This window comes from Salmo salar, chromosome ssa01, assembly GCF_905237065.1.
Source record: "Salmo salar chromosome ssa01, Ssal_v3.1, whole genome shotgun sequence".
NCBI lineage: Eukaryota > Metazoa > Chordata > Actinopteri > Salmoniformes > Salmonidae > Salmo > Salmo salar.
In genome coordinates this window covers 34,637,831-34,652,326 of record NC_059442.1, presented here as the reverse complement: position 1 = coordinate 34,652,326, position 14,496 = coordinate 34,637,831, and the positions used below count along the sequence as shown (strand labels likewise).

The 14,496-nt window shown below is 41.8% G+C and overlaps 1 protein-coding gene across 4 annotated transcripts; it reads right to left on the bottom strand.

The window, feature by feature from the left end:
• Positions 1 to 1,557: 1,557 nt before the first annotated feature.
• On the bottom strand, positions 1,558 to 14,331 carry LOC106601320 (ovarian cancer G-protein coupled receptor 1). Of its 4 annotated transcripts, none has more exons than XM_014193439.2 (3): positions 13,958 to 14,331; positions 13,614 to 13,707; positions 1,558 to 5,367 (listed from the first exon to the last, which is right to left on the bottom strand). In XM_014193439.2, the coding sequence occupies exon 3, from the start codon at positions 5,259 to 5,261 to the stop codon at positions 4,170 to 4,172; it is 1,092 nt and encodes a 363-aa protein (XP_014048914.2). In that variant the 5' UTR covers positions 5,262 to 5,367; positions 13,614 to 13,707; positions 13,958 to 14,331; the 3' UTR covers positions 1,558 to 4,169. The 4 variants fall into 4 exon arrangements, with proteins under 4 accessions (XP_014048914.2, XP_014048923.2, XP_014048940.2 ...); XM_014193448.2 differs by having other exon boundaries at positions 13,963 to 14,331; XM_014193465.2 differs by lacking the exon at positions 13,614 to 13,707.
• Between the last annotated feature and the right edge of the window lie 165 nt (positions 14,332 to 14,496).

The following is a 14,496-nucleotide window of genomic DNA, read 5'->3' as shown; positions in this document are numbered from 1 at the left end:
GAACAGGAAAAGGGATGGGGGCATCATGGGGCAGTTCAAACTAAGACATCCTTAAGAGGGGCAAGATAAACCCCTGGGAAAGAGAGTGCAGTAGAGAACACTGAACAACTTATGCTAAACACAGAAGTCAAGTAAGTCAAGACCTCTGGGGTACTACGGAGCTTGCCCCGGTGCTGATGCTTCCCTTTAGGCTCTCAACCAATGATGTATGTATATACAGTATGTCTATGCTCTCCACACACCGTCAGTTATGAATCTGAGCTGAGGAATCCTTACGTACCCCTGAAACTGGGAGCAATTCACATATATTGAGCAGCAAGAATCCCAGAGGGATTCTTGTACATTGAACATAACTACTTGTACATTGAACATAAATATAAACGAGACATGCAACAATTTCAAACATTTTACTGAGTTACATTATATATAAGGAATTTAGTCAATTGAAATAAATTCAATTGGCCCTAATCTCTGATTTTAAATGACTGGGAATACAGATACGCATGTGTTGGTCACAGATACCTTAAAAAGAAAAAGGTAGGGGTGTGGATCAGAAAAACAGTCAGTATCTGGAAAAAACTGTCGTACACGTCGACCCACAGCATCCCAAACATGCTCAAATCGGTGACTTGTGGTGAGTATGCAGGCCATGGAAGGACTGGAACATTTTCACAACTCCAGGAATTGTGTATAGATCCTTGCGACATGGGGCTGTACATTGCCATGCTGAAACATGAGGTGATGGCGGCGGATGAATGGCACGACAATGAGCCTAAGGATCTCGTCACGGTATCTCTGTGCATTTAAATTGCCATCGATAAAATACAATTGTGTTCGTTGTTCGTAGCTTATGCCTGACCATACCATAACCCCACCGCCACCATGGGGAACTGTTCACAACGTTGACATCAGCAAACCGCTCACCCACACAACGCCATAAACGCTGTCTGCCATGTGCCCGGTACAGTTGAAACTGGGAGTCTTCCGTGAAGAGCAAACTTCTCCAGCGTGCTAGTGAAGTCGATTACGACGCCGAACTACAATCAGGTCAATACCCTAGTGAGGACGCAGAGCACACAAATGAGCTTCCCTGAGATGGTTTCTGACAGTTTGTGCAGAAATTCTTTGGTTGTGCAAAGCCACAGTTTCATCAGCTGTCCGAGTGGCTGGTCTCAGACAACACCGCAGGTGAAGAAGCCGGTACTGGAGATCCTGAACTGGCGTGGTTACACGTGGTCTGCAGTTGTGAGGCCGGTTGGAAGTACTGCCAAATTCCCTAAAATGACAGCTCTGGTTGACATTCCTGCAGTCAGCATGCCAATTGCACGCTCCCTCAAAACTTGAGACATCTGTGGCATTGTGTTGTGTGACAAAACTGCCCATTTTAGAGTGACCTTTTATTGTCCCCAGCACAAGGTGTAATGATCATGCTGTTTAATCAGCTTCTTGATATGCCACACCTGTCAGGTGGATTATTATCTTGGCAAAGGAGAAATGTTCACTAACAGGGATGTAAACAAATTTGTGCACAACATTTAAGAGAAATGAGCTATTATGTGTATGAAACATTTCTGGGATATTTTATTTCAGCTCATGAAACCAACACTTTATATATTTTTGTTCAGTGTACTTAAAAATAAACAAACAGGAAATAGAGATAAGTTTGGTCAAGAGGCTATGTTGATATGTCGTATCTGTGCTGATATGTCGTATGAATTCAGAGTCACTCCCAAAACCAAAAACACACAATGAATATTACATAATGTGATGAAAGATAAAAACCTGACAATGTTGCAGAAAGAACTTGGTAAGCAAGATAGTTTTCAACTCAGGCTTATACACAAGGCAGCATCACGTGTGCATGTGTCCTGCACATGTTAAAGAAAGCATAAAACATTCATTTAAAAACAAAAAGCATCATATTCATATGTTATACCTTAATATAAGACTTTTACTATGTCATATGTCCAAGGCCACTGTAACAGAATGACACAGACTGTATGCCAGACAAAAACCATTGATTGCAAAGTTCAACAAAACATACAGCTCTATGCACAAGGACTATTTTTAACAATTTCCACTGAATATTTTACAAATACATTTACTGGAAGAACAGTGCAGATGTAAAGTTTGGTAACAGAATGCCAATATAATCTCCCTCTGTTTTTTTGGACCATGTTTTACTCCAAATTAAGATTCAAAGATGTCTGCAGAAAGAATCGGTGTCAGCTATGATATGACAACTTGAGTTAGATTTTTTTTTACTTTGGTTATTGAACTACAGTAAGTGAAGTGGATTAACACCCGGAAACAGATGGTCACATCATGAGACCCTGATCTGTATTATACCGTAGTGTATAATTATGAATGTCCTTCTCCTCATTGTGATGTATCCTGAAAAAGTACACAAAGGTAGAACAAATGTAATATCCCTCTTTGCATGTTTGGGTATTATTCTACACAATGGCTATTATTCTAATGAGCTCCGGCCCCAAACAAGACCAAATTTGGTTGGTCCAGTTCGGACCAAATCTGTACCAATCATAGATGTCATTATTTCACACGTTTGGACAACAAAGTACAGCATCAAAATACAGCACAGTAGAGCAGAGTACAGTACAGTTCAGTACAGTAAAGGTCAGTACAGTACAGGTCAGAAAAGTAAAGGTCAGTACAGTACAGTAGAGTAGAGTTCAGTACAGTAGAGTTCAGTACAATACAGGTCAGTACAGTACAGGTCAGAAAAGTAAAGGTCAGTACAGTACAGTAGAGTTCAGTACAGTAAAGGTCAGTACAGTACAGTACAGTAAAGGTCAGTACAGTATAGTTCAGAAAATTAAAGGTCAGTACAGCCTAGTATAGTTCAGTACAGTAAAGGTCAGTACAGTACAGGTCAGAAAAGTAAAGGTCAGTACAGTACAGTAGAGTTCAGTACAGTAGAGTTCAGTACAGTAAAGGTCAGTACAGTACAGTAAAGGTCAGTACAGTACAGTAGAGTTCAGTACAGTAAAGGTCAGTACAGTATAGTTCAGAAAATTAAAGGTCAGTACAGCCTAGTATAGTTCAGTACAGTAAAGGTCAGTACAGTACAGTAGAAACAGACATCTATGACTGGTTTAGATTTGGACTGACAAAATGTAAACTACTTTTCCACGTCCAAAGACGTCCGGTGTCAGTCGGTGCTCAGTGGGTGAGAGGGCCAGTTACAGTAAATGGAAATAGAGAGGGCTCATGAGAGTCATGGCTAGGTGTCAATAAGAACCAGGAGAAGTGACTTCAACTGGAGAGAGAGAAGAGAGACAGGGAGAGAGAGGGCGGGGTTGTCCAGACTGTTTTCACACTCTTGCTTTGACCGCCACACAACGGAAAGAGAAAGAAAACAGTTATGAGCTGAACATAACAGTATGCCAGTAGAAGGGAGGACATTAGCAGATGACCCACCTGGTTTGTAACTAGTATGAACTCCCATTGCAGCCAATTCAGTTGCAGCCATTCCGTTACCAATTTGGTACCAAAATGACACGTTTTAAATCACTTAATAAATCATAAACCAAATTGTTATCAGTAAAAACACTAAAACCGGTAGGTCTACCTTTAATTGTTACTTATGTGAACTTTCATTATTCTCCCTCCTCATGAGGGAGAGAAATTAGAAAATATCTTAAAGATATGTTTCTGGTAAGAGAATGACTAGACACTAGGCAACATTCCTTAAACTTACAGACGTCAAATAATTTCTGCAAAACTAAATATATAGATATTACTTGGAAGGGTCTTTACTGCAACATTACTGGGTTTTGATGTATTTCTAATACCTTTAAGACTTTTTCTGGTAGATGTTTTATAAGACCCCTTTTCTATCTGTTTGAACAGAAATCAAAGCCTTTGCTTATTCCACATTTTTTTTGCATTGGAAATGGTTGAAAAATGTATATATGCGTTAATTTCGCAAAAATATAGACTCTTAGCTTTCATTTGACAGCATATTTGATGGGTTCCTATGAACCTCACGTTACTGCTCATGGGACTGCCCACAATCATATCATTGCCCAATGTCTCATGTCCAATGTCCTGTCACTGTATGTATTTTTTCCCCAACCTTCTCTCTCCAAATCCAACCCTAGCTCATAGTCTAATAATCAAGTGTCTTTAGCTCCTTCAAAAGAGCTTCATAAAACCCATGTATTATTAATATTACTACTAGACGCCAGCAGTGTGACTGAGACTTTTCTGTTCTCGTTGGAGGTGGCCACCTCGGAGTCTGTACCTGTGGCTGTGATGGGGCTGTGCTGTCCCCTGTGGCAGCAGTAGCAGAGGGCCTGGGTACAGGCCTCCTGGGCTTGTTGGATCCCCTGCTGGGCCCTCTCACTGACGAAACAGTACAGCGCTGGGTCGGCCACGCAGTTGAAGCTGGTGAGCAGCAGGGAGACGTGGTAGTAGTTGAAGATGTTGATTATGAAGGGGCAGTCTCTTTCTAAGATGGTACGCACCAGCAGGAACACGTGGTATGGAGAGAAACACACCAGGAAAATGACAATGGTGCTGGTCACCAGGTTCTTGATGCGTGTTTTCTGGGTGCTTTGCGTGCCTACGCTTTTTCCGACCGCCCGCAGGACGCGGAGATATGACACGGACAGGATGCCTAGTGGGAACAGGAAGCCAACGGCAAAACGGTAGTAGTTGATTGGGTACTCCCACGGCTGCATGGGGTAGTGCTCAAAGCACACCGATTGGTTGGTGCTGTCCCTGCTTAGCTCTTTGTGTTTGAAAAAGACAACACCCACAGCAATCTCTTTCAGCCAGATGAAGGCGCTGGCCAACGTGGCTGCCCGCATACTTCGAAAAGCTGTGAAGCGGAATGGGTACACTACGGCCAGGTAACGGTCTATAGAGATACAACATAAGAATCCGATACTAACATAAATGTTTTCATAGAGCAGGAAGCCACACAGCTGGCAAAGCCACTCAGTTTGTCTCCAGTCATCTCCCTGGAAGATGTACTGCAGCCAGAGAGGCAGAGAGGCCAGGTAGAGGAGGTCTGACACGGTCAGGTTGAGTAGGTAGATCCCCAGCTCGTTCTTGTCTCTCAGCTGAAGCCAGGCATGGTAGAGGGAGTAGGCGTTGGTGGGAACGCCAATCAAAAGAACCAGGATGTAGGCCACAGAGAACAGGTACTGGTGGATCTCATGGCTGATGGTGCAGTTAATGTGGTCTGGCTCAGCCTCAGACATGTTGACTGTCATGGCAGATGTGGTCCACATGCTTTGTTCCTCTCTGTTAGCACCCACACAGTACCAGGCTGTGGGGCCCAGCAAAGTGAGTTTGACTCAAAACAACGACAGTCCCGGCCATTCCACTCACTCAGCTCTGGAAGAAGAAGAAACAACAAAATGTCACGAGGAAAGGATTTTTGTTTTGTCATTGAGTTCCTGAAATCAAAATGATACAAAGAGAGTCCTTTGATAGAGTAATATAATAATGCACGGACTAAGAACAATCTGACATTTTTTTCAATTTTCACCCAAAATGACTAACTGCCTGTTGCTCAGGACCGAAAGGAAGGATGTGCATATTCTTGTTACCATTTGAAAGGAAACACGTTGAAGTTTGTGGAAATGTGAAATTAATGTAGGAGAATGTAACACATTAGATCTGGTAAAAGATGATACAAAAAAAAAAACATGCATTTTCTATAATTGTTTTTCTCCATCATCTTTGAAATGCAAGAGAAAGGCCATAATGTAATATAGGGGTTTAGATTTTGGCCATTAGATTTTGGCCATTAGATTGCATGTGCAAAGTTTCAGATTGACCCAGTGAAGAATTGCAATACTGCACAGCATTTTGTATCAAGTCTGCCCAAATGTGCCGAACTGGTCAATTGATACATTTTCAAGTACATAACTACAGACAACATTCACAAATTATATGGTAATACAAAATGTACGTTTATACACTCCCAGGAATGTCATACATGATGGATTATTAGCTTATACATTAACTTTCACACATCTAGATGGCCGGGCAGTGTGGGTGTGGACCCAGAGACGGCATGGGATTCAACTGTAGAACCATGTTCCTACATTTGAATATAAAAATGTATTTTATCAAACTATGCTACGTTTTATCTCTGGGACCCTCAGGATGACAAATCAGAGCAAGATCACTGAATGTAAGTACATTATTTACCTTCAGAGGTGAATATATCAAACCAGTTGCTGTGGTAAAAGTTTGTTGTTGTGCACTCCCCTCAAACAATAGCATGGTCTTTTTTCACTGTAATAGCTACTGTAAATTGGACAGTGCAGTTAGATTAACAAGAATTTAAGCTTTCTGCCCATATAAAGACATGTGAATGTCCTGGAAAGTTTGCTGTTACTTACAACGTCATTATAGTCACATTAGCGCACGTTAGCAACAACTGTCACGGTATGGGGACACAGTAGTGTCTGGAAGAAGAAACAAAATGTCACAAGGATTTATGTTTTGTCATTGTGTTCCTGAAATCAAAATGATACAATGAGAGTCCTTTGATAGAGTAATATAATAATGCATGGACTAAGAACAAGGCTTTAGCAGCAGACTGTGACAATCTGAGATAGCTACTCACATCCTAAAAGGTGACTAGTTTCAGGAAACTAGGCATATGTCTCAAGTCACGACTTCACAGGAGAGGCATTTGAACTTTTATTTTTTAGATATTTTTTGTATGCATTTTTTGGCAGAAATGCCTTCTGGAACATTTGAACTTTCATGTTTTATTTAACCATGTACCTTAATAACAAAGTTGTATGTCATGTGTAAATACGAATAAAGTTAAAGTTAAATTACGAGCCTAGTTGGCCACAGAAAAAGACAGGAACCTTCCCGCTAGCCATGATTGGCTGAGATAATGAATTGGCTGGACATCCTGAGAGATGAGTTTCAGATTGGTCTGCTGTGTAGCATCTTCTGTCTATAAAATGAGCTGCTCGTTATGTGCAATCCTTTCTACTGCAGTTTTTTTTTGAAAGATATAACGTTAGCCATGGAGAACTGCAAATGTGTTGCTACTGCTCCCAATAACATTGATCCCCTTAATTTATCAGCCGCTATCGACAAAGGTCAGTGGGAAAATTTGTGATGGACTACTTTCAGGAGGACGATTCTTATGCCATTGCACACGGTCAGTGTGAACCAGAGTGACTTGACACAACGGGCCAAATAAGCTGTACAAACAAAACTCAAACGACGTCTAATTTAATGAAAGGGGTTGCAGTCTGCCATGAAGCGTTCATTTTATTTTATAATTTTAGTTAATTACAAATTCTTATTTACAATGACGTCCTACCCCAGCCAAACCCTAACGACGCTGGGCCAATTGTACGCCACCCTATGGGATTCCCAATCATGGCCGGTTATGATACAGCCTGGAATCGAACCAGGGTCTATAGTGACGCCTCTAGCACTGCGATGCAGTGGCTTAGACTGCTGCGCCACTCGGGAGCCCCATGTATACAGTTAAGAGTCTAGCTACAGTTTCAGATATTATAAATTTCTAGAAAGACCAGAGTGAACACTTTTGCCTGAGATTGCTGGTGTTGTTTAGGACAGCACTGTGACAGGGGTCAACATCCCACAGCTTGTTGGACTGGAGGATGGTACGGTGCTGGTGGAAAGCTATGGCTGGTAACAACACCTGACTCTGTACTTCAGGCTGCTGCCACAGATCAAGCAGTACCAGCACTTCAGGTGAATATCATTTTCATTGCATGAGGTTATTCTTCTTATCTAAATTTGGGAGGAGAATTGATGTTATGCAAGGTTGTAATGTATTTTCAATTTGTTTTGTTATTTCCTGTTTTACAGCTTCGATGCACTGGAGCCTGGTGTTGTCTCCAAGGAGCATTTGGACTCAGTTGGGACCAGGTTTCAGCTGCTGAGCAACGCTGACATTCTTCCTCCCATGGATGGTCTGCCTGTACAAGCACCACTTGGACTGGACACAGCTAGACAAACTTCTCTTTTTGAGAAGATCGGGGAGTTTTGCGACGAAGAGACATCACATGACCTGCATCAAAGTCAAGAGTAGGACAGAAACAGGCTCTCCGAATAGATTCCCTTGTTCATGCGTGGTTCGGACAGACCAGTTCATCACTGGTGGTGAGTTCAGTCATCAGCACTATCTGCAGTGCCTCTATTCACATGACTCTCTCCTAACACAGACCATACGTTGCTGCTACTATTTATTTTTTTATCCTGCTGCTCTGCCACTTTACCAATTATTGTATGCATATAACTTACAGTTGAAGTCGGAAGTGTACATACACTTAGGTTGGAGTCATTTTCAACCACTCCACAAATGTATTGTTAACAAACTATAGTTTTGGTAAGTCGGTTAGGACATCTACTTTGTGCATGACACAAGTAATGTTTCCAACAATTGTTTGCAGACAGATTATTTCACTGCATCACAATTCCAGTGGGTCAGAAGTTTACATACACTAAGTTGACTGTGCCTTTAAACAGCTTGGGAAATTCCAGAAAAGTATGTCATGGCTTTAGAAGGTGTACCTGTGGATGTATTTCAAAGCCTACCTTCAAACTCAGTGCCTCGTTGCTTGACATCATTAGGAAAATAAAATAAAGAATCAGCCAAGATCTCAAAGAAGATTTGTAGACCACAAGTGTGGTTCATCCTTGGGAGAAATTTCCAAACACCTCAAGGTACCACGTTCATCTGTACAAACAATAGTACGCAAGTATAAACACCATGGGACCACGCAGCCGTCATACCGCTCAGGAAGGAGACGGGTTCTGTCTCCTAGAGATGAATGTACTTTGGTGCGAAAAGTGCAAATCAATCCCAGAACAGCAGCAAAGGACCTTGTGAAGATGCTGGAGGAAACCGGTACAAAAGTATCTATATCCACAGTAAAACGAGTCCTATATCGACATAACCTGAAAGGCCGCTCAGCAAGGAAGAAGCCACCGCTCCAAAACCGCCATAAAAAAAAGCCAGACTACGGTTTGCAACTGCACATTGGGACAAAGATCGTACTTTTTGGAGAAATGTCCTCTGGTCTGATGAAACAAAATAGAACTGTTTGGCCCTAATGACCATCGTTATGTTTGGAGGAAAACGAGGGAGGCTTGCAAGCCGAAGAAAACCATCCCAGCCATGAAGCACGGGGGCGGCAGCATCATGTTCTGGGGGTACTTTGCTGCAGGAGGGAATGGTGCACTTCACCAAATAGATGGCATCATGAGGACGGACAATTATGTGAAGCAACATCTCAAGACATCAGTCAGGAAGTTAAAGCTTGGTCGCAAATGGGTCTTCCAAATGGACAATGACCCCAAGCGTTCTTCCAAAGTTGTGGCAAAATGGCTTAAGGACAACAAAGTCAAGGTATTGGAGTGGCCATCACAAAGCCCTGACCTCAATCCTATAGAAAATTTGTGGGCAGAACTGAAAAAGCGTGTGCGAGCAAGGAGGCCTACAAACTTGACTCGGTTACACCAACTCTGTCAGGAGGAATGGGCCAAAATTCATCCAACTTATTGTGGGAAGCTTGTGGAAGGCTACCCGAAACATTTGACCCAAGTTAAACAATTTAAAGGCAATGCTACCAAATACTAATTGAGTGTATGTAAACTTCTGACCCACTGGGAATGTGATGAAAGAAATAAAAGCTGAAATAAATCATTCTCTCTACTATTATTCTGACATTTCACATTCTTAAAATAAAGTGGTGATCCTAACTGACCTAAGACAGGGCATTTTTACTAGGATTAAATGTCAGGAATTGTGAAAAACTGAGTTGAAATGTATTTGGCTAAGGTGTATGTAAACTTCCGACTTCAACTGTAACTACCCCATCACCAGTATCATTGATATTGTTCTTGTATATACAGTCTATTATTTTGTTCTCTCTCTAGAATTGACACCACCTAGTTTGATATTGATACTACGCAAGTAACCATTTCGCTGTAGAGACACATCCACTTAGCAAGAGTCTGGGTAAGCGTCATCTAATATTTGTACACTTTCTATTTACCTGGAATTTTTCCTTATTTTAGGCTTCTACTTTTACCACTTTTGGTCTTAATCTTTACTACACTACTCACTGTTTAGCACATGACCTCACATGTGAATCCTTAGAGATGGGTGGGGCTGGTTTAAGGGGATGTGAACAATGCTGAATTGGTGTAGACAAAGAAGAGCTCTCCACTAGGTACCAAAGCATTCAAGGGCCATTTTCTCAAATTACTTTCCCCATTGTTCCTCAACTGTAGTGTATGGTATACCATTTTATAGCTGTGTGTCTGCTTTTATCCAATGTAAAAAACACCATTTAAAATGTTGCTACATAAGACCGAATCAAGGCGGTCGGTCACAAATAGCATAACAGTATCCTGTTACAGTTGCAACTATTGGCAAGCTTAACTTAATAATTCCAGACCTCCAATTAGAGTGATTCTTCTGTGCTGCTGTGAGTGACCTCAGGAGGACAGAGGAGAGTACAGGGAACAGTTTGCCCAACTTTATCTCAGACTAGCCCTCCACAAAAAGGCCTGCAGGACAGAGAGAAGATCTCAACATAACTTAGACCCAGTCAAAACTTCACAGCTTCTCAGGTAAGCCATGTGCTCTTTTGTAAAACATTAACACATGAATGACAAACCTAATGAAAACAACTTATATTATGCCTGTGTAGTAACAGTTTAATTACACTAGTAACAACACTAAAACATTCAGTGTGTGAGCATTAAAATACAGGGCATTGCTCTGTTCAGGCATGATGAATTACACACACTAGCTGGTGTGATTTCCCAAGAGCTTTTGCTGTTCTATGTGAAATGATTCTCTGCTTTATCACACAGGCAGAGATCGGTGAGGTCTGCACTCTACTAGCTGGCCTGGACTGCATGTATTGATTGGTGATTGCTACCAGGTGATTAGTGAGTCTGCCAACAGCCCTAAGCATGCAACCTTGGCAAACTAAATTGGAACTACTGTGGCTGTATATCAGAAATACAAGATAGTCAACCCAGAAACCATGGAAACGGGACAAGCAAGATAGTGTATGTCACATGACCAACATTTGATAAAGTTCCCCCATGTGGCCAAGATGTACTGTACTCATGCCTGGTGTAGTAACATGTGCTGCTGAAGAACAAGGAGTTTGTCTCAAATCAACATCATTATTCAAGAATGAAGGGATGAAATATTAAAACGCATCATTAGCCTCTGGTCCTTCCTACACTGTGATATTATTCCAAAAATGAACATGTCCATCAGTTACTCTGCGCTAACTTCTGTCCTCATATAACCTGTCTAAATATGCCCATGTGCAGATGGAGATTTGGATCAACACAAAGCCAGAAACCATCCCCACTGAAACTGATGTGTAGCCACGGGCGTGTTCAGTAGGCAGGAAAATGTGAAACCATTTAGAACACACATTTGGTTGCAAAACGCTTAACTACGTTGTGCTGAACACAACAAATATTTGTTTAACCTGTGTTCCCTATTTCATACAACAGATCTCTGTAGTCGAGGAACAGCCAACCCTATAGAGGTGCTCAGGCTGAGGCTGATGATCTTGTTTACAGGCAGGTCCATGCATCGCACAACAAGTCCTGGAATTCCCAGTGGACCCTTAGCATGTAATGAGCATCCCTTTTCAATAAAGACAAGCCTGGAATAACAAATCTGTCCTATCTGGGCTAATTCAGTCTAATCACGTCTGACATGGAATTATGTACGTGTCTGAAATAGCACCTTATTCCCTATATAGTACCTTATTCCATCTATAGTGCAATACTTTTGACCAGAGTCCTATTGGGTCCCATTTCAGACACAAACCACAAGAAATCAAGTAAAGCGTCAACATGTGGTCATTCTGTATTTTCACACGCACGACTATACACTTAGAAAAAATATTTCCAAAAGGGTTCTTCGGCTGTCCCCATAGGATAACCCTTTTTGGTTCCAGGTAGAACCATTTTGGGTTCCATGTAGAGCCATCTGTGGAAATGGTTCTACATGGAACCCAAAAGGGTTCTACCCGGAACCAAAAACAGTTCTTCCAATACCCACACCAGCATACCACTTGAAAAAAGCAATGTGCTGTATTGGTAATGCATTCTAATTTGAAGTGTTATGCTAGTGTGGATATTGGAACATGGCCCATGCCTGTTCCACAGGCTTATATCCTTCTCTGGTTCTATTCAGTTCAATTAAATACAGATTTATATATCCCATCAGGGGCAATTACAGAGCCGTGGAGGAGAAGCAGAGAGAGCAACAGGTGTACCAGGCAGCAAGTTGGTCATTATAACCACCACATCCTCATTATAATCATAATGTACACTCACATTAGTCCTTTGTTGTGTGATCCCATTGGGCAAAAGTACAGTACCAAATCATAATTGGTTTAAGAGGACATTAGCTACTGATTGATATTGCATTAGGAGGATTTCTAGTATTAATATTTTAGATCAATAACAACATTCCCTGTCCTTTCTGCAGGATGTGGCTGACATTATGGTCACAAAGAGGAGTCTAAGTGCATACCATAACTTGCTCTACCAGCACCAGACCAATAAAGACTGAACAATAAATTAGCAGAATACAAACATTACAGCACAATCAGACCTTTAGCTAATATTTTACTGAAAGTTTAAAGGATGTAACGTTGCTTGCTCAGGAAGTACCACTTCCTCCTGACTCTTCTAACACCGAAGCTCGATCCCAGGCCCCCTGCCTTGCTAGAACAAGTGACTGCTCTCCTGAAGCTTCTGCGTCTCATGAAAAGCTAGCTATTCGCTGGAGCAGGTGAGGACTCTTCAGGCTGAAGATTAAGCTTCACACATCCCCATGTGCTACATTCATCCCTCAAACTTCCTTAACAGTGACCCCAGCGTTGAGCTGAGTGCAACTGTAGATCTAGGTCACAGCACCACAGTAAATGACCGCACATTGCTTACTTAGAGAGTACCGCTTCCTCCTGATTCGGCGCACACCGACGCTTTAACCCAAGACCTCTGCTTCGCTAACACACCACCCTCCTTGACAACGTACCAACCGTTCGAGTTATCCAAAATGTACTAATAGGATAGCTCCATCGGTGACATTTCAAGCTAGCTGTGGAGTGAGTTTCCGGTGCGTTCTTAAATCTGTTACAAAAGCACTACTCTGAGTTGCCAATGAGTATTGAGATCCACTTAATTTCAGCAGTCTCTACTTTCCTTTCTAAAGAGTCATTTGGGGATTGTGTTTGTAGGAGACAAAGTCTGAATCAGTTCATAGCTCAATGCCAGCCAAGCTATTCATTCATAGACCAATGCCACAGGAGATGAAGCCTGGCAGCTCTGTGGTACCCAACTTTTGTCACCGGAGGGCATTGCTTGGCCCACTAAGAGAAACTGAGGGCATGGTTTGGCCCACTGAGAAGCTCCAATATGCATCGGCATATTTTCTTTTGCTCTTTGTTTGACTTCTTAACCTACTTAGTATTCTTGTGCTAAACTCCCCCCAAAAAGACTTATTCCACCACCGGTTGAGCAGAATTTGATGCATACTCCAATATTGGACAATGGTAAAATATAAAAATATTTTCTTGCACCTGTTAATCGCATTGGTCTCCATGCAGAACTCTTGTCCACTGGCTAACCTAGGGTACACACCACAGCACCATGCGCTTCCCGTTAAGTCAGCTACTGTAAAGATGTTCAATAGGATAACTGGATTTAGAAGGCGTTAATAGGATACATACAAATGCAGGCTATATAATACACAATCTAGGCTACTTCCCTCAGACGTCAAAACACAGGAAAGCCTATTGTACAATTGCAAATAGCACAACATTTAGGAATTATTTGCAAAGATAAATAAGCGCAGAGAAACTATAATAGACTAATTAAGCCACAAACGCCAATAATTAGCGATATACTAAAGATATGATTTTACCTTACCCACGCCTCTTGAAATAGGCTGTTTGCGGTCTTTGATGGTGAGAGTTGCTAGGTCTCTCGGCAGTAACTCTCAGTGCTCTGAAGAACCAAGCGCTTGGTTATTGACCAATCCGAAAGTAAGGCTGCTGTAGCACGAAAGAGGAGGCACTGTTCACATCTGGCGTTAGAGACCGGAGAGCACGGTGGTTAAGGGATTTATCTCAGTGTCACAGATTCTGTCTGAGAAACCCCACTTTCATTATAAGAATGCTGGTTTCCCTAGTGCCTTATTTTGTCAGCATATCTTCTTGAACTATATCATCATTCAGAGTAATTTCCTACCCCCTTTCCAGTACACTACAACCCTAGCCTGTGTGTCTATTCATGCGATTCATGTTGGAAACGACCCTCTGGTAATATTTAAACTTGCGTCAGTTGCACGGTGTGGGTGGGTCTAGCTCTTATCCTTTAACCATGCAGCCACTGCTGAATAAGGTCATTTTCATGTAAAAAGGTACCAAAGAGCACCAAGTTTATATATGAGTATATCAAATT